This window comes from Pleurodeles waltl, chromosome 5, assembly GCF_031143425.1.
Source record: "Pleurodeles waltl isolate 20211129_DDA chromosome 5, aPleWal1.hap1.20221129, whole genome shotgun sequence".
Taxonomy (NCBI): domain Eukaryota; kingdom Metazoa; phylum Chordata; class Amphibia; order Caudata; family Salamandridae; genus Pleurodeles; species Pleurodeles waltl.
The window spans coordinates 1,049,899,387-1,049,924,907 of NC_090444.1; the positions used below are offsets into that span (position 1 = coordinate 1,049,899,387).

The 25,521-nt window shown below is 44.5% G+C and overlaps 1 protein-coding gene across 7 annotated transcripts in view; it reads right to left on the reverse strand.

Annotated features, from left to right (window-relative positions):
• Positions 1–25,521, reverse strand: part of UTRN (utrophin) — a 1,374,288-nt gene that overhangs the window by 531,446 nt on the left and 817,321 nt on the right. Inside the window, exon 1 of one of the 7 annotated variants that reach the window (XM_069235253.1) lies at positions 11,494–12,123. The exons of the other annotated variants lie outside the window; for them this stretch is intronic. Coding sequence (XP_069091354.1) covers positions 11,494–11,544 — 51 coding nt within the window. The 5' untranslated portion in view covers positions 11,545–12,123. Of the gene's footprint in view, positions 1–11,493; positions 12,124–25,521 lie in introns of those variants that run through there. 7 annotated transcript variants of the gene reach the window in all.

The window sequence follows — 25,521 nt, forward strand, 5'->3', positions numbered from 1 at the left end:
TTAGAGCCCACACACTGCTCACCATTGCTAGGCTTTATTGTCACTAATTGCTGGCTCAAGTTTGCTCCTTGAGTGTCAGCCTTACTTACTCTTTGTGTGCTTCTCTTCTCCCCTTGAGCCTTGGCCATGTAGTTCTTACTAAGTTTCTGAGTGCTCATCTACTCGGTGCGATTTTTGTCCATGCCTACTTTTTTCTTGCACTTGCAGCATTCACTAAGGGTGCATATGTTTGCAGCTTGTGTTCTTCTTGGTTCCGTTCTGTGGTTTTGCTTTCACTTTCAACTAATTTAGTAGATCTTGCATAGGTGAGACCTATCATCTTTGTCAATACTGCCTTCTTTAAGTTTAAACATCCTATGAGAGTGAATGTGTGTTCCAGTTGTCTCCCTCATGCATTTCTCTTCCTTTCTCTGTGCTGCTCTCTTTCATATGTGCTTCTTCCCCAGTCCCGTCATGATATGTTTGCTCTTCTGTGCTTCCCCACCTGAGCTTTCTCACCTATGTGTCTACCCCCTCCCAGCCTCAAATGCGTTCGCTGCCACCCCCCCACACACAGGCTGTCCTGCATGTAATTCTTCCTCTGCCCATTTGCCCTCCCTGAGTCCTCGATGTGGTTTCTGCACCCCCCCCCCCATATTGGTTAGGCCTCCCCATCCCGTCACGGCGTTTCCCTCCACCCGCTATAAACCTCCATGTTGCTTCCTCCTGTCTGCATTATTCACTATGGCTGCTTTTCTCAGTTTTTTCTTTTTATTTGTTAAACCGACATGTATTAGCAAATTTCAAAGAGGGGTTGTATAATTTTATAGGCGCAGGAATGAGTGGTGTGAGTACCTACAAAGTGATGCAACAGGCTTTTTTTTTTTTTTACTTTAGCCATAATGCACAGCATTGGGGGTGCTGAACAGTAGAGCTAAAAACCACTGAGAGCCCAAAAAGTCTAAAAGGTGAGACCTATTGGCTTTGTCAATGCTTGTTTTTACTGTGTTTCCCACTGTAGCAACAGCTGCTAAAGAACAATGCACAAACTGCGCAAAAGCTCAGAATTCTAAAATGCATGCATTTACCTGCCCACGCCATAATCCAAAGGTAAAATGCCTTCGCAGATGGCAGCACGGTGCTGGTAAGCGATCTTATATTGTGAAAGAAAAAGCAAATATAGACCTATAGATTTGAACCACTTTTCAAACATTAGCAATAGATTCTCCATTTTGAATTGTGCTTTTAGAACAGTTTCCAAAGCCTTTTTCACATTCCTTTGAAAATGGCCACTTAAGATGAGAGTTGAAGCTTTAGTCTTGCTACATTAATTATAAAATGCAGGTGCAAGAGTGTAGGCACACAAGGCTGTCTTATCTCAACTCTGTGTATCCTTTTTAACCCTGAACTCTGAGAAACCTGAGAAAATAATTGGCTAATTTGCAATGAACATCCTGCAAGAGCACTCACTTGTGAGAATAGTATTTTTTTATTTAGCCCCTTAGCTGCTGGGCCGCCCCCCACCTCCACAATGCTGTGTCCTTTTTTGGCTATTTGGGGTAGTTCGCACTTAAGCTTTCATAACTTTGTGTCCACGTACGTTATCCGTGTCAGATTTGTGTCCTGTTTTTTCCAACATCCTACGGATTCCAATGGTACCCAGAGTTTGTGGGTTCCCCTGGAGGAGACCAAGAAATTGGCCAAAACACAGCTAAAATGCTGTTTTTACAGAAAAATTGGAAAAGGGGCTGCAGAAAAAAAACATGTGTTTTTTCCCCCTGAAAATGACATCAACAAAGGGTTTGCAGTGCTAAAATCACCATCTTCCCAACTTTCAGGAACAGGCAGACTTGAATCAGAAAACCACATTTTTCAACACAATTTCGGCATTTTACTGGGACATACCCCATTTTAAAAATGTTTTGCACTTTTAGCCTCCCTCCAGTTAGTGACAGAGATGGGTGTGAAACCAATGCTGGATCCCAGCCAGCTAAACATTTCTGAAAAGCAGACAGAATTCTGAATTCAGCAAGGGGTCGTTTGTGTAGATCCTACAAGGTTTTCCTACAGAAAATAGCAGCTGAAATGACAAAATATTAAAATTGAGGTAAAAAACAGCAATTTTTCTCCACGTTTTACTCTAACTTTTTTCCTGCAATGTCATATTTTCAAAAGTAATATGCCAATACGTCTGCTGGACTCTTCTAGTTGCGGGGATATATAGAACTTGTAGGTTCATCGAGAACCCTAGGTACCCAGAGACAATAAATGAGCTGCACCTTGCAATGGGTTTTCATTGTATACTAAGTGTAGAGCAATTCATTTGGCGAAATATAAAGAGTGAAAAATAGGTATCAAGAAAACCTTTGTATTTCCAAAATGGGCACAAGATAAGGTGTTGAGAAGCAGTGGTTATTTGCATATCTCTGAATTCTGGGGTGCCCATACTAGCATGTGAATTACAGGGCATTTCCCAAATAGATGTCTTTTTTACACACTGTCTTACATTTGGAAGGAAAAAATATAGAGAAAGACGAGGGGTAATAACACTTGTTCTGCTATTCTGTGTTCCCCCAAGTCTTCCGATAAAAATGATCCTCACTTGCTTGGGAATGCCCGCGACAGTAAACGCAACATGGACACATCCCATTTTTACATTGAAATCTGACGTGTTTTTTGGAAAGTGCCTAGCTGTGGATTTTGGCCTCAAGCTCAGCTGGCACCTAGGGAAACCTACCAAACCTGTGCATGTTTGAAAACTAGACACCTGGGGGAATCCAGGATGGGGAGACTTGTGGGGCTCTCACCAGGTTCTGTTACCCAGAATCCTTTGCACACCTCAAAATTTAGCCAAAAAACACTTTTCCCTCAGATTTCAGTGCAGCAAAGTTCTGGAATTTGAGAGAAGCCACAAACTTCCTTCCACCCAGCATTCCCCCAAGTCTCCCAATAAAAATGGTACCTCACTTGTGTGGGTAGGCCTAGCGCCTGCGACAGGAAACACTCCAAAACGCAACATGGACACATCAAATTTTTACGCTGAAAACCGAGAAAAAAAATTGGATAGTGCCTAGCTGTGGACTTTGGTCTCTAGCTCATCCGGTTTCTAGGAAAACCTACCAAACCTGTGTATTTTTTAAAACTAGACACGTGGGGGAACCTAAAATGGGGTAACTTTTGGGGCTCTCACCAGGTTCTTTTACCCAGAATGCTTTGCAAACCTCAATATTTGGCAAAAAACACTTTTTCCTCACATTTCAGTGACACAAAGTTCTGGAATCTAAGAGGAGCCACAAATTTCTTCCCACCCAGCATTCCCCTAAATCTCCCGATAAAAAAGGTACTGATAAAAAAGGTACCTCACTTGTGTGGGTAGGCCTAGTGCCCATGACAGGAATAGATCACACAATGGTCAATGTTGATCCTGGGGTGATCCATTCCTGACGCAGGCACTAGGTACAGGCACTCAAGTGGGGTCGAGTTTTTATCAGGACAGGTGGGAAAACACTGGGTGGTAGGAATTTTGTGGATCGCAGCGTATTCCTGTAGTTTGTGTGACAGAAATGCAAGAAGAATTTACTTTTTATTCAACATTTCACCTTTGCAGGGTATTCTGGGTAAGAAAGCTTTGGGGAATCCACACAAGTCACACCTCTGTGGTCACCCCCGGATGTCTAGTTTCCAGAAATGTCTGGGTTTGATGGGTTTCCCTATATGGCCACCAAACCCAGGACCGACCAAAAACGCAGGTGCTTGCCTTACAAAACCAGGATGTTTTGTGATAGATAATTTTGATGTCTCCACAATACGATCTGGGCGGTGGAATTTTGGCTGAACTAAACTAAGGAGCTCCCATGAGAGCACTCTTTCTGTGCTTGCCGCCGCATGCACCTACTCTCTGTGTTGGGCTAACCCGCTATTGTCCTGCTGCACAGACTGTGCTTGCCAGGTGGCAGCAGGACTGTCCTCATCACCTTCCTCATAATCAATGGAAGAGGAGTTATCGAAAGGGACTCCTCAGACTGAAAAATCACTCCCAGAGTCAGCACAATTGCCCTATCCCTCAGATGCTGTCTCAGTATCTGCTTTCTCAGTCTCTGATCACACATCAGAGCTGTCCTCTACAACCCGAATGAGGGCTTGAGCAGCAGTCATCCAATGAGATCTCTGCTACTGGCTAAACGGTTGCTCTAAAACACTAGCCTACGTAGACAGTCACAAAATTGCTGGTGGGTGTTTGTGTGTGATACGTGCAACAGTAGAGGTCACCTTACCTTCGCTTCTTCCCTCAATCCACACGTTCTTTCAAGACACTCAAAAATAGACACACTATTACTTCACTTTGTCACATACCAATCGTCACAGTCTTTAGCGCCCAGTCCAACCATCATTATTGGCGCTCCCACTCCCATAACCTCCTTCTCGGATTCCCTCACTACCACCCAGCAAAGTGCCCTTCATCTCTCCATAGCCTCCCCCGCTCATACATTTCATTTGTAGTATAGCGCAGGTAATGGCTGACTTTACTAATCTACTTAGCTATTTACATAAAATACAGTTTTGATCCTTTCAGTAGGCATATGAACCTTCTGTGCTACTTTATGTCATCAAAACTGCCAGTACACAAAAGTCAGATCCTTTTGTAGCAGAAACGTAATCCAAGGTTTGCTTGACTTTTTTATTGTTGCCTTAAAGCTACAGTTGAAAAGCAGCAGTTGAAGTATGTGCATTGCTTTGAAGCTCAAGTTGCAACTGCAAGAGAACTGGTGGTTAATATATATATATATATATATATATATATATATATATATATATATATATATATATATATATGAGAGAGAAAAAGAGAGAGCGAGAGATCACTTTTATATGTGGGTGTGGTTTTCCTAGGGGCCCCCAGGGAAACCACACATGCGTTGACAAAATTGATCTATATATATATATATATATATATATATATACATACACACACACATCTATATGCTTTTTTTTTATAGCTGTATGGTTTTCTTGGGGACCATAGTGGCCCCCAGGGAAACCATACAACTATTTAAAAAAATTATTGCCCCCGCAAAGGATCGCCCTATCAATTTCATTTTTTTTTTTTAAACATGTTTTTATTTTTAAACCCCAGGGGTAAACCTACGACCGTTTTCCAGGGGGCAGACACACCACCCCCCCCCCCCACCCTCACCAAGTGAAATCCCTGGTGTCTAGTGGGGTAAACCGGTTCAGGAAGGTCTTGTTTGAAAGGGGAGAATCTCCTCTTTCAAGATAGGCCTTCCCGAACGTCGGAGAGGCCGTTTGGGCCGGTTTTCCCCACTGGAGTTGAGGCCGCTTCCTGCTCCGGTGGAGAAGACAAACAGTGACACAAAGGGGCAGGTGGGGGGGGGGGGGGGGGGGGGGGGGGGAGACAGTGGAAGATCTTCTGTGTCTCCCGGGGTTTTTTTAAATAAAAAAAATCCTTGGGTGCAACACACCTGAGGATTTTTTTATCCCCCTCCCTGGTGTGAGCCACTGGTTGTGACCCACACCAGGGAGGTAGTGTGGGCGTCGGCACTGAAGCAGTTAAGATAAAAGAGATGTGTTTCAAAATTATGGCTTTTTACACCATGTAACCCGAATGTAACCGTTAGGGAGGATAGGTTCTAACATACGAAATGCAACTTGCCCCAAACAGGGATCTTGAAACTGAGATAAGAGACGTATACAGGCAGACTTGAGATGTCAAAACTGTCATTAAATACTCTACTGATAAGCTTGTTTTTCTTTAAAATGTAATTATTTTTCTGTCAATTATAGGTCTTGCAGCATCTCGTAGAGGATGAAATAGTGCTTGTAATGCAAACCAATGAGTGTTGAAAACGTATAAAAGGTTCCTCCCAACTTGATAAGCTTGAGGTACCCGACAGTGAGCCATTGTGTGTGTCTTCACCCTTGGGTTTAAGGAAATAAACGTTTGCTTCTCTTAATCACCAAGATTGTGTATTGACTTATTTCTCTTCCAGACAAATTTTGCTTTGACTATTTACCAAGCCATTAGTGGAATAGAGTTATAAATGTCCAGATTCCGGAAGCTTTTTATGAGCCAGAACCAAACTGCTGGCCACCCCCAGCAAATCTTCCTGCCTGTCTTCTGGTACACTGTGCTGACACTGGGACACATATCTGTATCAGCACCTCGCATACACTTTGCAATGGGGAGATGCAGTGAGCTCTTTTCCAGTGTGGTGACCTTCATACGTCTCATATCATGGACAATATAATTCCTTTTTCCTAAGTGATAACCTGGCTGGTGCAATTGTGGCAGTCTTGGTGCCAGACCCTGCAGCTCGAAATACTAGGGAATACAAAGATACCCCCTTCACCTGTTGTTTTAAATCAAAGAGGTTGGCTTGGTACAATTGTGGCTTTCAGTTGCAGCACTTAAATTATTTAAATCTCAAAAATAACTCAAAGCATCTCATAAATTGTTCAATAATTTATTGGCTTTTCGCATCACAACTTGTTTTTATTGTCTTGGTGTTAAGCTGTAGAGCACTGCAATAGTTAAAAAAAATCACCAATATAAATTTTTCACATTGAAAAATAAAAAGAGATGAATATAAACCACCACCAGAGAAGTAATTGTGCTTGGTAGATGTGAAGGAGTCCGTGAAATTGGACAGTTTATGATACTTCACGCCATATATCAAATGACCGCAGGGAACTCATTGTGTATAAATGTGTACGTCCCCTGCTGCTCACAGGAGGTTGATTAGATATACTATCAGCACTTGATTAATAATCCTTTCAGTAACAGAGTCCACAAGTGCTTAGTGGATCTGCTGAGGGATCTCAGTGAATCCCAAATATAAACTTTTTTACGTGTTTGACTATTCAATTAATATCAGGATCTCTTTCAGACTATGACCATGGGCGGTATAAGACTGAAAAGCGTATAAGGTAGGAAGAGTTAAAGGAGTGGCTATCTCTACGTGCTTTGTGCGGCATACCTCATTTAGAGGGAGGACACTCCATCCCTTGTTAATGTTATTCTTTTATTTAATGAAAATGAGGTATTCAGAGGTGTGAGACCAATGCATCAATAACAATCCAGAGTTTTAAAGGGCTAAGGACAGGAATACATATATCCAGTGGTTTGCTTGCAGCTCATCATAAGAAACATTAGGCAAGTGTACCTTCAAAGGTTGCACATAGAATAACACATTTTAAAATATATGTTTCTTTCTGGGACTCTAAGTCGCTATCAGATGTAAATCCGTACATGTGCTGTATAAATAGCAAGTTTGTCTTCCTAAATGTGTAGATGCACTAATAATGATTCCAGTGTCATATGATGTAATCTGTTTTTAGCACGTGAAGGTAACTGTTCATAATGGCCAATCGGAAGCCATCTTGTCAACCACAGCAGAACACGAGCTTGTTCTAAAATAAGCCCGACTTCAAGTTATGCTGTGCAAATTAGAGGTTACTGCTTCGACTGGGTGCATACCTAGTTGACCTATTTAACATAATTATATATTGTGACCTGCAGGTAACACAATGATCGTTGCACCAAAATTCTTAACCTCCCCGAGCTGTCTTACAAACGTGTTAAACACTGAAACTTGGGTAGCACACAGATCTCTTCGGCAGGTGACTTCACCCCTTAGACCAGCTTAAAATGCTACCCGTATTGCCTCGTTACCAAATCTGATTGGGTCATAGACTGTAATAATAACAGCAGCAATAGTAAAGTGTAAGCTCGCTGCAGAGATGGGTGACGCAACAGATTCACGAGGAGAGTCGAGTCAGAGCCGAGTCAAGTGCCGGCTCTGGCGCTAATAGCCAGTGCACTAGCCGCGCCCTGGTGACATTGGACATGCAACGAACATGTTGGAAAATTAAAAGATCTCTTCGAAATTCAATAAAAGTGCATTTCTTCACCATGCAGAAGTGTTTGTCTTAGTACATCAGATTATTTCGCGGCACTGGGAAACATTCCTGCCATTCCCCTGATGCCAGTGTCTTTAATAAACTAAGAGGCAAGCCAGTGTACCAATTATCTGGCTTAGACACTTACGGGTGGATCACCACTAGAAGCTAATAAACCAAACACAAGAGGATGTGGTAGATCACACACTCAAAACACAACTATTTGAAGGTGGCCCAATTTGTGATAATGAATAAAAAGGAGGTTCGGGAAAATAGTATGAGCCTAATGTCACACGGTTGATCAAGCAGGGAAGCCAGGATTGATCCCAAGTTTTACACTTTCGCACTGTGCAGTAGAACCACGAGATGGGCATCTCCGTCTGACATCAAATAATAAGTTGTTCTTTATTGTTGGGCTATCAGGTTAGAGCGCGAGTGACAGGCGAAAAGGTGCAAACCATGCCCAAGAATTTAGGAGCGCTTTACAGACACGAACTAGTTATATGTGTCAGTTTCTACTCAGAGATTTTGGATTCGAAACTAATTCCGCATGTCACATGATCAGATCGGGAGCTGTATCCACGAGGCTTTATTACCTCCCGAGAAAGCTCGGCTCGTTTTAGGCTTGCGCTTCTCGAGGAGAGCCAAGCATCTAGCTCGAGCTGTCAAGAGCTCACCCACCCCTAGCTGGCCGCCATTCACTCCACTCCTCTCGGTGCTGTACCTCATGACTCCACCCCCCTCATTCCCTGTTTATAGGTACCTTCGGCAATGTTTTTAAATTTCCAGCACAGTACTCAAGACATACATTTTCTTCCTTGTGTAATAATTGACTGTGGCTGCCAGAAAGCACTGGGACGAGCATGATGGAGAAGATACCGAGAAGGCGAGAGATGGATGATGAGTAGTCTGTCTGGCAGGCATCTACTTTGTGTTACTTTGTTATTCAGCACAGCTCCAATTGTTTTTATCTACACAGTAAAGGTGTCATTTATGAGTACACCCATACCTGCGGACGCACAATGTTATAACACATTCACACATCATACTGCTTTCAGTGAAAACAAGCATCTAGAACCTACATTTAAATTAACATGTATTTTCCACTTAATTATCAAAGCCATGGGCACGGTCCGTCAAAGATACGCCTAGTATTATGTCAGGCGGGATATAACAAAAATAAGTTCCCAACTTGGTGATGGGAAGATACGGTCATCATGCGCCATTGGCTCTGTGTTAGACGTAAACAGAGGCCCTCTCTTCCACACACACTCCAGGGCACAGGGGAGATGGAGACACTGCAGCGTCATGCTTCCGTGCAGCGTAAAGGAAACAGGCCTTGTGATATCAGGCGCAAGTCGCGCTTGTCAGTCGTAGGCCCGGAAGCAGAGGCGTAGCAGCTTCAGGAGCGCCAGCTTTTGTAAGAAATTGCAAAAATAAAAACACAAACATATAGGTAGCATCATTGCACCGGCGAAAACCAGGGCAACCGATTGTACTGCTTGATCAATAAGGAAAGGGAAAGGAATAACCAATTTTAGCTTTCACTCTCCTGCCAGGATTAGCGCCTGACCGCAACACCAGGTCTTGTAGTGTCTGCTACCACGGCTGCTACCTAAAAGATCTCTGCAAAGAGCCCCCTTACGGGGAGCCCGTCAGACATTGCAGCGCCGGTCTGACGAGGAGCTACCCGATGATGAAGCATGACATCCTCTCGGATGTGTGAGGGCTCTTGCTCCTGAACTTTAATGTTCCCCTAGTGATTATATTTTTCCATTTGGAACAGTGTACACCTTTTTTGTATGTTCAGTTAATTGGGAGACCGTACACTGGACCAACTAATCTCCCAGTCCCTCCCTTTGTTGATACAAGTATACATCACACAGATTCCTAAATATTTCCTTTAATAGACAAACAAAAATCAAAATTTCTATGAGAAGGTTGCCTTTTTTGTATGATGTATACTTGTGTCTGTAGTTTGGACTTTTTTTTTTTTTTTTTTTTGAGTTTCATGTCATCAAAATTGTTTAGGTGGCAGGCCGTGGCTTCCTTTAATGATTCACTGGGGGTCCTTGGAAGTTAAAAGGCTAAGAACTGCTGCAAACATAGCGTGAAATAAGGCTGTGGTGTGGGGCCCATGTAGATAAACCAGCTCTAAGGGAGAGCTCTGCCTGTCTGACTACTGATGATTATGGCTGTACAAAGTCAGAAATAGAGGCGCATGTTTGTGTTACTTGAATACAAGTGCATAGTACAATTTCAAGACAGGCTGGTCAGCCACACTGCATTGATTCTCGTTTTCTTGTAAAACTATCATGTGGACAAAAGTAGGCTGCTAGTTTCCGTCCTTCAAGGAGTATGGTCATCCGTGCAGAACTACCTGTACTCAGACCTGGATTCTATAACAGCTGGCTTTAAAGGACAAGTCATACCGCACAAGTTCAATGCATAAAATGAGACGCCCTGCTGATGAGGCCGAAATAAATGCCAATATGCAGCTCTTTACAGCTTCGCCTGACAGACAGGTTCAGGGATTGCAAATGACTTAGGAACTTTCCCAGAAAAAAAATGAAGGAACCTAGTCACAGGAATTTTGAGTACAAAAAGTAAAAACTCCCGGAGCACTCTTTCACGTACTCTTACATGCTTTTGTGAATTGGCTCAAAACATTTAACATGGGAAAAATGGAATATTCAAGGATATTCATATACACTTGGCACAAGTACAAGGGACTCGGTTCTCCTCGCACTTTTGCCAATAGGGATTGGGCATTTTGGGAACCATGCACCAACGTATACGAGTATGTAAAAAAGTGCTGCTGTACATGTACTTAGAAATGCTGTTGTGGCAGTCTTAGAGCGTCCGAAAACAGCAAAAGAAGAAAACAGGAGTGCCTAGAAAACAACACTACCCACTGGACAATGCAGGAATAAAAAGAGTTTGCACTCTTCAGTGCCCCTTCCCCGCCCTTCTCAATAGTGCAACGGGCTAGGGTGGAAAGAGGGAGATAACGCTCCCCTCCACTCTACCAACAAGCTGTTTGGCATTATTCACTGTTAAAGGTGATTTTTCAGTGCCCTGAAACCTTCCAAAGAGGCAGATTGTGAATTTACAATGACAATGAAATGGAATAGCAACATGGCCTTCCTGAAAGGACGCTGCAGCACACCAAGGAAAGGGAAGCTTGGACCAAGAGCAGAGCAAAGATAGTAAGAACCCGGAGCTCACTCTCCACCTATAGTGCATTGACAACAGTTAGCATCTTCGAAGCGCTGTGAATTAACGGCGCTATTGTTTCCCGAAGAGTAGTATCTGACTGACTCCTGGAGGATTAAGGGGTACGTAGGCCCGCTTTTATCAGGACAGTTACGCATGCATGACACGGGACAGATCGCTGCTGATATCTGGGGCGCAATATGCAGGGAACGGCCTCAGCTTTCTTTTAATTTGCATTGTTTCATACCGTGCTGGGAGAAAGGAACGTCTTCAATGTGAGAATAAAAACGTGAACAGATGCAGGAAAGAATAAATACTCAGGCCTGACCTTGGAAATCTTGAGATTACTGTGTCAGCAGGTGCGTGACCCACCCAGCTTACCTTTTCAAATTTGTTCAGCAACTCCTGCAAGCTGAAGTTCACACCAATCATTCTGAGACATCCACTGACAGCTACATCTTTCTTGTGAAGGCCCAGCAACCAACTCCCCAACTCCTCCAGTAAAGCGTCGCACCCTCAGTTATAGGGGTCCCTTTAAAAAGCGAGGCATCTCCCGGGCTCGCAGGTCCCACGTTCTGCACGCCATCCTCAGCGGCAGGGGCGAACAAGGCAGCATCGCAGTGGCCCTCTCTACCCGCTTTTCCAAGGCGCTGCATGCGGATGCCCGGCCTGTGTGCTCAGGATCACAGACGTGCTCTAGACGTAGGCCCCATGGTGCTGAACGAGCACGGCAGGCCTCTCGGCGGGGCCGGATCCCTTCTGCTCACCTCACTAATGACCTGCAGGCCCCAGCCCTTCTCTCTTGGCGCCCAAAGCCCAGCGTTTGGTCTCAATTACGCACAGGAAGAAATGCCTATTCGCTGGGGAGGGGCAAAAGGGTCCTGGACGAGCCCAAGTCACAGCAACTTTAGTCACAAAAAATAATTTTTTCTCGGTATGAAAAAAAGGACAGTCGCCAAAAGTTGACAGAAATGTTGGTACAAAAACATTAGCAGTTCACCAAAATCAGGACGTAGGGAGTTCAGCCCCTTGATCCATCACAGCCAATTTTAGTTGCCATGGTAATGAAGCCAGTTTTAGGTCTCTTACGCGCTCCGTATGGCCCGCCCGAGGGGTGGGCTGGTGGAAGAAAACTACCTCAAATAAGAAACTGCGCAAACTTCAGCCGTACGTCGGCCCTTAGGCCTGAAACGTGCCCAGCGTTGTGTCACCGCACTGACATCCCCACATGCCATCCATCTCCCTCCATCACTAGCACTTGTTTATTATTTTAATCAACGTGCCCCCTGCACCCCTCCCCACCAACCGTGCTCTGAAACCAAGTACACTCCCACTTCCTGAGGCCCCTCTCTCTCCCTGCAGAACTTTAGTACCTTTAAAAAAACAGTCTGGATAGCATATTCCCCCTCTTATAGCCCCCTCCCCGAACACAACATTGCGCTGGAAAAGGATTGTTAGTAACTACATGTCGCGCGGCTCTGGAGAGACGAGCGCCCTGAACGCGGTTTCTCTCAATTGTGCCAGGTTTATGCTGCCAGGGAAGCCTGATGTTTTGTTCGACATGGGCATCGCTCGTGTTACGACGTTAAAAGTTTCCACTTAAACACAGATGCGGAAAAGGGAAAACAGCCAGCTTCGTTATCCCTGTAACAGTGTTGGCGCCAGCACCTGATAAGACGGTATACAAGGCACTACCGAAAGGTAGAGACTGTAAAAATAAGACAACACAATACAATCACAGGCAACAGCAGACATACGACATTCATGCAAGCATCCTGGGCAAACCAGATTACACGCATTTCTTGTTTCGGACTCGGTGCTTAATTTGTAAATAAAAACGCGCTGGTGCCCAAAGCTCTCTTTTGAAACAAGCGGCTGCTGCATTTAAATGTGCGAGCCATGTAGCGCCTCTTTAATACATTCACAGGTTCTCCCGGCACCTTCAGGTCACTCTTCTTTCTCCCTTTGCGACGCTTTTTCGTTTTTCTCTTCCTCCACCTCTCCCATATGTGCCTTTTGCTCACAGTAAATGCCTGATGTAGAACACTAAGTGCCAGCCCTCAGAAATAAGTGCCGATGCCCTGCACCGGAAACCACCGGCTCAAATTAAGCACTGCTCAGTCCCCAATACTGTGCTTTGTCAAACAAAAAAGGTGGGGGGGAGAGGGTTGATATATACTTCACTCAGACACCCTTAAACATCTTTTTAAATAATTAACCAGACCTCTTTCTGTTATGTTGTTGTGCAGATTTGTAGAGAGCACTCTTACCAAAGAGGGTATCCTGGTGCTGAGCAGGTATAGGTCTAGCCAATACCAAAGGCCTACTGGAACTATTCAAACAACCAGTTCTTCAGCTTAGTGAGAGGAGGTTTTTATGTGTAGCGGCAGGTCGTTCCACTCTTTAGGAGAGATGTAGGAAAAGGCTAGACCGCCAAATCTAGATTTCCGTATGTTAGGTCTGTGTACAAGTAGGAGTCTGGATGAGTGGAGTTGCGTGAATGGTTTGTGTAAGCAAATGTGATTGCTGAGGTATGCTGGGCCAGTACTATGTAGTGGCTTGAAAGTGTGTGTTAGGAGTTTGAACTGTGCTCGTTTGTGTATGGTTAGCCAGTGGAGCCCCTTTACGTGTGGTGTGACGTGAGTGCAGCGTGGAAGGCTGAGAGTGATACTGACCGCTGAGTTCTGAATGGTTTGCAGCCTTCTGATGTGTTTTAGGTCGATACCGGTATAGAGGATGTTCCTGTAGTTCCGCTTGCTTGTGACAAGGGCACAGCTGACAGCTGTGTGTGAGTGCTAACTGGAAGTCACTTCAAAATCTTCCTCAGCATCTTCAGGGTATGGAAGCACAAGGTGGTGATGGCATTCACTTGTGCGGCCATGTTGTGTTTGATGTTGATGACAATCCTGAGGTTCTTGGCGTGTGGTGGGAGTGGGTGTGCTTTGTTGGGCACCTGGAAGAGTCCCACAGTGAAGTGCTCTTCCTGAAGATCACGATTACAGTCTTGTCAGTGTTCAGGTTTAGACAGTTGGTGTTCATTCAGTGGGCAAGTCCAGTCATGCAGACACTGAACTTCACCAGGGTACTGGGAGTCTTGAACACGAGGGAGAGAATGAGTTACACCCGCTGTTGACAAAGGAGAGGATGTTGATGTCATGAGAGCGGATTATGCTGGCTGGTTAGAGGGATCATTCATGCATTGAAAACGGTCGGGCTCATGGAGGATTCCTTCAGACACCTGCAGATGAGGTCGCAGGTGTCCCAGGTATATGTTGCCAGGCTGACTGACTGGGTACTTCCAGTCAGGAAGGAGCAGATCCATCAGTGTGTGTCTCCTTGGGTTAAAATGTTATGTAGGTGTTGTTTGAGGATGGGGTGGGTCCTACTTCTAGAAATGTAGAAACATCTACCCAGAGTTTCTACAGCATTGTAATGCTAATTCCTGATTACTCATGTAGCGATGCATGAGCCAACAAATTAACAGAGAGAGTAAAGGCCTGGCTTGGCTCTATGAATCTGTGCACGAGCCAAGCCCTGAAAATAATTGGCTTGGAAGAAACAACACCTACAAATATAATAAAAGCTCTTTCAATTCAAATAAGTGTATTTTGTTATAGTGCACAGAAGTGTTTCACCGTAGTACATAAGATTATATCAGAGTACTGAGAGGCATGTTTAAAAGTGATAGTTTTGAAACATGAATTTGGCATCATTCCTGTCCCCTAGCGTAGGATAGCTACATTTAACACGTGATGTGAGGCTTTGTAGAACCTACTTGGAGGGTGAGAGCTTGAGCATATTCATTAAAAAAAAAGGGGGCCCAAAACAAATGTGTCCTTAATATTCTCAAAACATTTTTTAAGCCATTGCTTTGGAAAGTATCTGAGAGGAAGAACAAACATACCACCAGCATTCAGAGTTCATATTCCTACTACTTCACCTAAGAGACTTCCTTTCGTGGGCTCCCATTTCAAGTGGATGTGATACATTTTCACCATAGTGAGTGTGACTACAGGAAGTAGCCCTGCAGTGCAATTTACAAATTCAGCAGATATTCTGGGTGTCCTGAAAGCAGAATTTCCACACAGACGTCATACATGTAATGAGTTTTTCACTTTTCCTCCCTTCCAAAGATGTTGTAATCAACTACATTTCAGATCAATAACTCATCCGTGGACGAAGGGGGTTGAAAAGAGAAAGGAAGGTATTTCTCTGTGTGTACGAGTGCCTGTATGTGTGTTTGAGAGAGCGCGCTTTCGATCTTTTCTTTGCTAACTGATTGACACAACAAACACCACAACTCCCCTCCTTAGGGCAGATAGGGAACCTAAGTGTTGCAAGTCCATCAAGCTATTGCGAAAGAATGGAAGACTGTCCGACCTGACAAAGAACAGACAACCACCAAAGCCACAAACTCACTCCCCTTCCCAGAGTTGTTCTGCTCTCGAGAGAGGGTGGTTGTGTAAAGCGATAACAAATATGGTGGAGCCTCACACAACTGGCTTGCATAACTAATTCAAAGCAAGATTCCTCCATTCTAACTAGTTACCCAACATCAATCATTCCATATTCCTAAACCCCTGTAACCCCTTAAAAGGTAGTTTCTTCTTGCTGCTGAGATCCCCCCTGGTATTCACTTCCAAACTAACTTACAGCTACCTCCAACCTCCTATCTAGACTTTAAAGACTCCTCAAACTACACAGACATACCCTGAAGAGCCCGGATATGGCAAACACACTCTTCCCTACCAGACCCATCTCCGTCTACTTCACCTGCCACAGTACTGTACATGTATGTAAGCCTGTGTAAGGATATGTAATCATTATATGCCATGTGCTGGACGTGCTGTGTCCACATTTCCCTATTCAAACATCACTTGTCTTCGCCTCATCTCTTACTAACAAGCCACCCACAAGGACCTCATGTGCGGTCTTCATAACATGTCCATCACCTCTGCAAGGACGACTACCGAATTGAAATCAAAATACATTGCTACCTGTAAATAAAGTACAAATTAACACAAACCTTCCTTGACATGTAGCTCCAATAACATCCTTCTGCCTACGAGGTGTATGTGGTGATTTGAACATACATGGACTAATCTAAGAAAAGGGAAATGGTATGTGTGAGCTGACACTTTAGAAGATGCCATCGCGTTTCCTCCAACAAACAATAGCAGTAGCAGCATTATTCTCCTTTGTAGTCTGATCAATATTGAAGAGAGCTTCCGAATACGTTAAGCACTTTTTTTGTCCTCGACAATAACCGAAGAACAACAAAGAGCACAAACTGATTTACAAATCTAAGCCATAAGTAGGCAACATTTTGACTTTTGATGCCAAAGAGTAATCAATTTTTAAGAGCCAATTTTTTCCATCTTGTGACAACACAGCGTTTGATCACTCGTCACCCATGCACAGATTACCTACATCTGTAAGCTTTCTCACGCCTTTCTGGAGGCATGGATGAGCCTTTTTGTGTAGCGTTAAAAAGCGCACAGCATAAACTTATTAAGAATTTCCATGGATTTATATGCAAAACAAAAAAAGAATGGAGCAAATATAGAAAAGTTCCGCATCCAAACCTCTTCAGGGCTAAAAAGAAAAAATGTGGGTAGAATTAAAAAGTGTTTTCAAATTAGGAGCAGGTGTCCAGAACTTCTCTCACACCAAGCAATGGAATCAATACGACAGGACAACGCCCTCTGTGGAGACACTACGATATAAAAGCATCTGCTACCACGGCAAGCGAAGATACACACATACGTGTTTCAAATAAATTCATGAATTCACTCCGCCACAATTTGACGAAGGATGGCTTGGTCCCAAAATAAACACGGGTTTTCTCCTTCGCCTGGGAGACAGAGGACTTCCATGCTTCAAAGAGATAATTGTCCCTAAACCTCATCATTCACAAAAGAATAATGGCACAATAAGGTACCGGCGGCATGAGGCAATGGGGCAAGGGCAGTATGTCTTGATTGACATGCAGGATAACTCAGGGGGTCATTCTAACCCTGGCGGTCCAAGACCGCCAGGGCTAAAATGACGGGGGCACCGCCAACAGGCTGGCGGTGCCCCGCTGGGCATTCTGACCGCGGCGGTTCGGCCGCGGTCAGAAGTGGAAAACCGGCAGTCTCCCGCCGGTTTTCCGCTGCCCAAATGAATCCTCCATGGCGGCGCAGCAAGCTGCGCCGCCATGGAGGATTCTGACACCCCATACCGCCATCCTGTTCCTGGCGGTTCTCCCGCCAGGAACAGGATGGCGGTATGGGGTGTCGCGGGGCCCCTGGGGGCCCCTGCAGTGCCCATGCCAATGGCATGGGCACTGCAGGGGCCCCCGTAAGAGGGCCCCAAAAAGAATTTCAGTGTCTGCTTTGCAGACACTGAAATTCACGACGGGTGCAACTGCACCCGTCGCACCTTCCCACTCCGCCGGCTCAATTCTGAGCCGGCGTCCTCGTGGGAAGGGTGTTTTGCACTGGGATGGCGGGCGGCCTTTTGGCGGTCGCCCGCCAGCCCAGTGCAAAACCCAAAATACCCTCAGCGGTCTTTCGACCGCGGAGCGGTATTTTGGAGGGGGAAGTCTGGCGGGCGGCCTCCGCCGCCTGCCAGACTTAGAATCACCCCCTTAGTCATTTGATTTTTGGTGATCCAAGAAACAGTGTCCCGCACCAAACGGAGCACTTGTTCAGTGGCTGAATGTAATTAAACCATAAGTATTTGATTGTAAATTCAATCAAATATTTGGAAAGTTATATGTAATTTTTAAAATAGCCACACTTAAATACAAGTGACATTAGCCTGCAAAGGACAACCCCATGAATAACAGATTATGCAACAAGACATCACAGCTAAGAAAAACAGATGTATTCATTAGTGAATGTAGTGGACTCGTCACTGTTGGAAATGGCCCTTTTCTGCAAGGTTATGCCCAAACTTTTCACCTTCTTCCTCCTATTTTTTCTGATTTGTTTTTGCTGGTTTATCGAACCCTGCACACTTTACCACTGCTTTCAGTGCTAAACTGCTTTATCAGTGCTAAAGTGTAAGTGTTCCCTATATATATTGCACTGTTGATTGGTTTATCCATGATTGGCAAATTTGATTTACTGATAAGTCATTAGAAAAGTGCACTAGAGGTTCCCAGGGCCTGTAAATCAAATGCTACTAGTGGGCCTGCAACACTGAATTTGCCACCCAGATAAGTAGCCCTGTAAATATTTTTCAGACCTGCCACTGGAGTGCCTGGGTGTGCAGTCTTGCACTGCCAATTCGATCCAGCAAGTGTACCCACTTGTCAGGCCCCAACCTTCCCTTTTACTACATGTAAAGCACCCCTAAAGTAGGGCCTAGGTAGCCCCAAGGGCAGGGTGCAGTGTATGTTAAAGGGGGGGCGGGGCATGTCCTGATGTGTTATACATTTCCTAACAGTGAAATACTTGCCAAATTCGGTTTTCTCTGTTGGAAGGCTTATCTCTCTCACAGGCTAACACTGAGGCTGCCTTTAATTATCCTTAAAGTGCTGTCTCCCTTTGAGAGCAGGTAGAAATAAGTAGTTTGGCGTCTCTGAACTCACAAATTAAAAATACATATTTTAGTGAAGTTGGTTTTTAGATTGTTAGTTTGAAAATGGCACTTTTAGAGAGTGGGCATTTTCTTGCTTAAACCATTCTGTGACTCTACCGGTTTGTGTATTCCACGTCTGGGTCAGACTGACAGTTGGGCTGTTGTGAATTCCGTCTAGACAGTGAAAGAAAGGGAGCTGGGGGGTAGCCGGCATATCCTGATGCATCATCTGGTCTAAAGTGAAGGGAGGAGTGGGCAGTTACACCTGAAAGTGCTGTGCCTGTCCTCACACAATGCAGTCTCCAACACCCTGGAGTGCGTCCGGGTCCCGGCATGGGCAAGGCAGGATCATGTGAACAACAGGGACATTACTTTGAAGTATGCCTACTTCAAAGACAGAAAGGGGCATAAGTAGTGGACCCAAAACCCCAGACCTTCAGAATCTTTCTGGATTAAGACAAACCTCTGCCAAGGAGAAGAGCTGAAAGGCTGGAGGAGGAGTACTGCCCTTTTCTTGTGTTGCTTTGCTGGGTTGGCCTGCAGTTGCTGCTCCTGCCTTAAAAGAGAGCAAAAGCTGAACTTTGCTGTGTGTCCTGCTTGAGAGAGTTCTCCAAGGGTTGGAGGAGAGCTGGCCACCTGTTGGAAGCCTCAGGGACACCAAAGACTTCAATTTCATCTGCCTTCAGCACAGCGAACTGTGTATTTGTGATGTTCAAGAAGACAAACTGCCATGACGCTGCCAACGATGCTGCTGGCCTGCACCGTAACCTGCCGACACCGCACAGAGCCGCGCTGCCCCACTTCGCCCCTGGTCTCACTGCTGCCACCATCTGACGCTGCGACCAAGCTGCTGCTTGCACCATGACCTGTGGGCCCGCACTCCAGCATCACCTTGTTCACACCGCAGTCTGGGCATCCCCGACGACGAGGCTCCTGCTGACACCGGTGCCGCTGCCTGCACCTTGGCCTGTGGACACCACTCGTGAGGTACACGAAACACTGTCCGATCCCGCACCGCAGCCCCGGTCCACCGACACCAGCACCATCGACTCCCTGTGTCGTCACCAGGCATCCCTGTCGGCATAGCGACCCATGGACGCTGCACGGAGCTAATTCTATGCCGCACCGCTGACTTGGGCCTACAGTCGGCCACACTTCAGCCTCGACACTGCCTCCACCGTGACCTGGTGACACCGCACCTCGCACCGCTTCACACCGCAGCCCTGGTCTCACCAACGCTGCTAGACGCCGTCACTGAGCTGCTGCCTGCACCGTGACCTGGGGGCACAGCACGTCACAATGACCCACTTTGCTCCGGAGCCCCACCGCCATCCACTCCAGCGCTCCCGACTTCATCAGCCCGGGGTCCGATCTGCAGCTCGTGTGACTTCAAAGGCCCTAAGACCTCCACGCCGACCTCCGGAACAGACACCACGATGCCGCTCTCTGGATCTCATTGCGAGGTTCTCGACGCCTTGAGATTTCAAAGGGACTGTTTGCGGGTCTTCCTGACACCGTAGCTGGCCTTCGACACTGCAGCTGATCTGAACTGTTGGTTTTGTTGATCATGACACCATGATAGTCCCAAGTGGAGCTACTGACTTCAAGGAACTGTATTTTTAAGTAATTCTTGCAAAATTCATATCTTTATTACTGTTTGTTGGATTTTTATTGTATTTGGTCTTGTTTTACATAGATAAATATTGGCTATTTTTCTAAAACTGGTGTAGTGTCCTTTTGTAGTGTTTTTACTGTGTGTTATGTGCAAATGCCTTACACATTGCTTCTCAGATAATCCTGACTGCTCGTGCAAAGGTACTAAAGGGGTGAGCAGAGGTTATCTGAGTGGGTATCTCCCTTATCCTGACTAGAGTGAGGGTCCCTACTTGGACAGATTGCAAACCGACTGCCAACTAAAGACTCAATTTCTAACAGTCACAATATCAAGAATTGTTTATAAACCATGTTTTTGAAGCTACGAGGTCTTAAAGTTCATATACAAAGCACAAGAGGCTGATACGTACTGCACTGTACTTGTGCATTTTTAAGAGTTTATGCAAACACTCGTCAAGTTGCTATTAATTAGATGCATGATTTTAGATATTTTGTTTTTAATATCATGGGTCATTTAAATTTGGGGTAGTAATTGCCTAAAACCAAAGTAATACTATTTCTCAAATAGACGTGAGAATCATGTAGCTTGCTTATGTTAAGAACCATTTCCATTTGCAATAGTGGAATATCATCATCGCCATCATTGTGTTTTTTTATTGCGCACCAATCTCTAGGGCAACAAAGCAGGAATCTCCCAAGCAAAAAAATGAATCTTCAACTTTTTTGATGGAACAAAATGAACATGCTTGCATCAAGCTAGCACGATGAACAGCACAAGGAGAAAAATTTCTACCCACAAAAGCCAAATGCTGATCCTCTCCTAAATACCGTCCACTTCAAAGTTCAAGCACTTCCTTATTAACACCTGGAGCCATATCATGATTCCATTCTGCAGGGTAGTGCAAAATGACACTATATACAACAGTTACACTAAGGGCCTGATTACGACCATGGCGGAGGGGATTACTCCATCACAAATGTAACGGATATCCTGCCCGCCATATTACAAGTTCCATTATATCCTATGTAATCCCCTCCGCCAAGGTCGTAATCAGGCCCTAAGTTTCTTGGCGAATTAGCAGCACAAGCGCTTAACAACACAGAGCGGTGGTTGCCATTTCTGATCTCCAAGCTGCTATGTCCATAGCTTATTTGCACTAGTGCTAATCTGAGAATGTAGTGCAATTCAACGTGTGACTATTGCATACCTCTGTTAAGACAGTCACAAAAATGTTTGTATTTGCTTAAGTTTCTAAAATATGGTCTAAACTGTGTATGAAAGCCACCAGTGAAGTCAACCAAAATGTGATGGATGGAATTCTTAAACTAATCGCAGTCACTGGTAATTACTCAGGTCACACTCTAGCGTATTGTTATTTTGCACATCATGCCACCTCAGTTTGGACCCAGCTAGGTGCAAATCAGTCTTGATCCTGCTCCAATGGGAACAGTCAAAGTTCCAAGATAAACGGTCTGTGATGCAAAAGGACTCATACCCAGAATTCCATCAACCAGTGAGCTGTGAAGGTCAATAACCTGGCTTTAAATGGAACCCCTATCAGTGACTAGCTGTGTGTGCTGTCAGTCGTTGGTCGGTGACTTCATAGATTCATAGGGTCAAAGGTCAGACTGTAAACCTACCAGAGAAACCAAAGAAGTTTCTTTGACAGTGTGCAGTCCAAATGCTGAGCAGCAAGCTCTACTTAAAGGAAAGAAATTGATGTCAACACCACATCACCAAGTTTTAAAGCATGGCAGCGTGAATAATACATGAAAAATACATAAAATATTTCCCCCGTGGAATGTGTTTGTAGCCCTCAGACCTGAAGAATGGATTACTGTAAATATTTCTTGGAGCATTTGATGGTTAGAGTGGAAAAACTCAGCACTGCAGCTAAAGGGGTCATGCCTTTCTATTTCGTTTTATGCTGGAAAAAGTAAATTCATTTTTAATAGCAACGTATGAGAAGACTCCCTGGGCGGTTGCCAGAGAACTGACCAGGAAAGTGTAATTATAATACGTTGCGGAAGAGAGTGCGCCGGTTAAACCAGACCATTTCATGTATACATGCTGGGAATCGTTTATTATTGTACCCATTGCAGAATACCTATATAGTCTCGCCTAATCAGAAAGATGAAATTATTGGATGTCGTTTACTTGGCAAAAATGTTGGTTTCGCGACAGCGTGAAGATGATACAAGAAGCAGACAGGGACAGTGGGCGTGTTATGGTCATGTTTTTTCAGCAATGCCAACAGACACATTACCTACTTCCTGTCAGCCATTACCTGTTATCAGTTCCCATTTATGCGCATTATGAACGGCTGCATTTGGTTGCTAATTGGAGGGAGGACAATTAACAGCATGTAACTCAATCAGGTGTTAATGTCCATAGCAGCAGGCAATATCACAGACACGGCATGCCCATCCACAGAGCTAAAACCCCAGTGGTATGCTGGAAATAACAAAAGACTATTACCGAGAAAAATGTAACTTTTAATCGACTGTTGGGGCACTGCCAGGATTCTAACCTTTCACCTTCATTTTAGCAAGTTTGTAGCAGCCGCTATAATGCATTGAGCAATCTCAAAAGAAAGACAGATTTTGTTCCTAAGGTCCAAATGGCTATGTCTCAAAGCTCCTTTTCCATGACTTCCTACACTAACACTGGGTAACACTGGTCCTCAGTGAACCGAGGAACCATGTCACGCACATCACTCGCACACCGTCTACAATTATATGCTATATTTTTCAGCAATTCTACGGGGCCTATATTGGTTTGCTAGCTGGTGCGCCAGCATGAGATATGGAAGATGAGTGACACGTTAATCCCCTCCAGTCTATAGCTCGGATCACTGAACCAAAATCCCACTGCTGCCTCAATCTTCACACAACAGACACCAAATCCTTCAATTTTCATGTCGCTTTAGTAACAGCAGGATTGCACTGAGGTTTCAATAAGAAAGGCACAACACTTTCAGCTTCACTACTCTCTTTCAAAGCTGTATGCTGCTACTGATGGCAAGAAAATCTTGCGTTAGCAACAGGGGAAGTTCCAAAAAAAATTCCTTTTGTAAAGGGCAGTGTTATTGGTTTCAAGCTACAAACTTAACCTGTTGAATAGTCTGTTCAGTCATTTTATACGTTTCCTGCTTCATATATCTGTAAAGCACTAAAGCAGGTCTTGGCCACTACACCACTGAGGAGCGTCACTATGACACAATGTATGTGAAGAGTGGACTGGAATATGGACACTAGGACAGCACACTTATACATTTAGGCTCTCCAAGTTGACCACATCTCTCGTGCATATTTACTAAGAATATAGGGTAAAGGAAATACCACAGGCCACCAAGCAGGTTTTCACACATTTTAATTTAGCGAATAACAACTTGCCTTTTACACTGATCTTACAACCCCACCTGTGCATCAAAGCAAAGTCAGAGCTATTAGGATGCTCTGGACAATGTTGTTAAATGCGGAGCAGAGATTGAGGAGGACAAGGGCTCTACACTACACAAGTCTGGGATGTTGAGCAGGTCGCTCGTGAACGTAGGTGAAGGTATTTCTTTGCTGTGAAATGGTCATTTGCCAGACTGGAATTTTAAAGGTTGTTTTGGAAGAAGGTTGGTACAGTAGGTGTTGGCTTAAACATTTCTTGAGGACTTTGCTGTAAGCTGGCAGCCGGAACATAAGTCATTAATGGTTTTGGTCGGTAGAGTCAATGAAGGTATGATCTTGGAACACTAGACAGGAACGAGATTGCATGAGCTTGGAAGTTTACTTTTCAGAAATGAGTTATTAAGTACACAGTCTCAGGGAGGGATCGGAGGTTCCAAGGCCTGTTGAACCTTGGATGGTAGGCTTAGATGTTACTTTTTTATGTAGTGGGTCAGGTTGGTCTGATCAGCGTGGAACTGAGTGAAGGTGGAGATCCATGGGGATTGATGAACAAAGTAAAGATCTGTTTTTTGATGATAGGTTGACTTGAAGAAAGTCTTTCATACTGGACGATTATTATTGAAGAAAAGGACACTGCTGTACATCTCATCTGAGGTATTAATAAAGTTTTTAGTGGCGCAGGTGTCAACAAGAGCAGAGAGAGCAGTTAAAAGATCTTGGGAGGAGCTGAAGGTGGTTGAATGTGTATGTAGGAAGAACACAGACTTTATCTAGATAATCTGTGATTGCCATTTTCTCTGCACAGCTTGTATGTGGACTGTCTCATTGCAAGTCAAAGAAGATCTGATGTTATATTTTTTCTTTGCACATAGGCTGCTGAAGGACTTACGTTTGGAGAAATAATGTAAGAATTACTCCACAGATTTCATGTAAGGGTTCTTTTTGCAGACCTCGCAAAGGCATTTAGTGGTGCTCAGGAAAGGTTGTAAAAGGTTTTAAGTGTGGTTTTAGGTTTTCTATGTTATTCTGGCCAGTGTGGTTTCAGTGGAAGAATCTCATAGGCAACATTAGACATATCAGGAGGTAAAAGGTCTTTGGTCAGCTGAGGTAGTCTGCAGCACTGTGATTGCAAGTGCGGTCTGGGGATTCTTTTGCAGAATTGGAGGAAGACAGTTTGGTGGAAGAGGCTGAGTAGGCAAAAGAGGGGGTTTAACATGCTTGATGTACGGTCAGTTGGAAAGCTGAGTCAAAAGTATATGTCTACTATGTTGTAGTTGGACTCCCACTCCTAGGTGAAACTGCTGGTTTAGGAATGACACCACTTGTGTGTAGTGTAGGCCAGTGTGTAGTCACTCCTACAACAAGTCACAACTGTCGGCCCAACCCTCCCGGCTCACAAGCAGAACCTCACCAAAAACCCAAACAGTAAAAGGTGATTTCTGGCAGTCTTACGCATGGACTCTATGGTGCAACATCTCAGGGGAGTCGTGGTGGAACAGAAGTTACCCTTTTCTCACGTCAGTAATAAGTTTCAGTCACACACAGGCAATGCAGGAGAGTTTTCAATAGGTTTATTGAAAAGACTGCAGTCTAGGGTAATATGCATGAGCTGCCATGATTAGGACAACGGACAACAAAAGTAGCATAATTGTGAAGATGAGAGTCATGAATAGAAAGACCCCCACCATCTTACAAAAAACATGAAATGCAAAAACCCTAGTATAAAGAACCTAGGGCCTTACGTACGAACACATTTTCCCATAGACGCAAAATGCGTAAAACCCTTTGATACATCTGGCCCCTAATCCCTAATCTGAGAGCCAA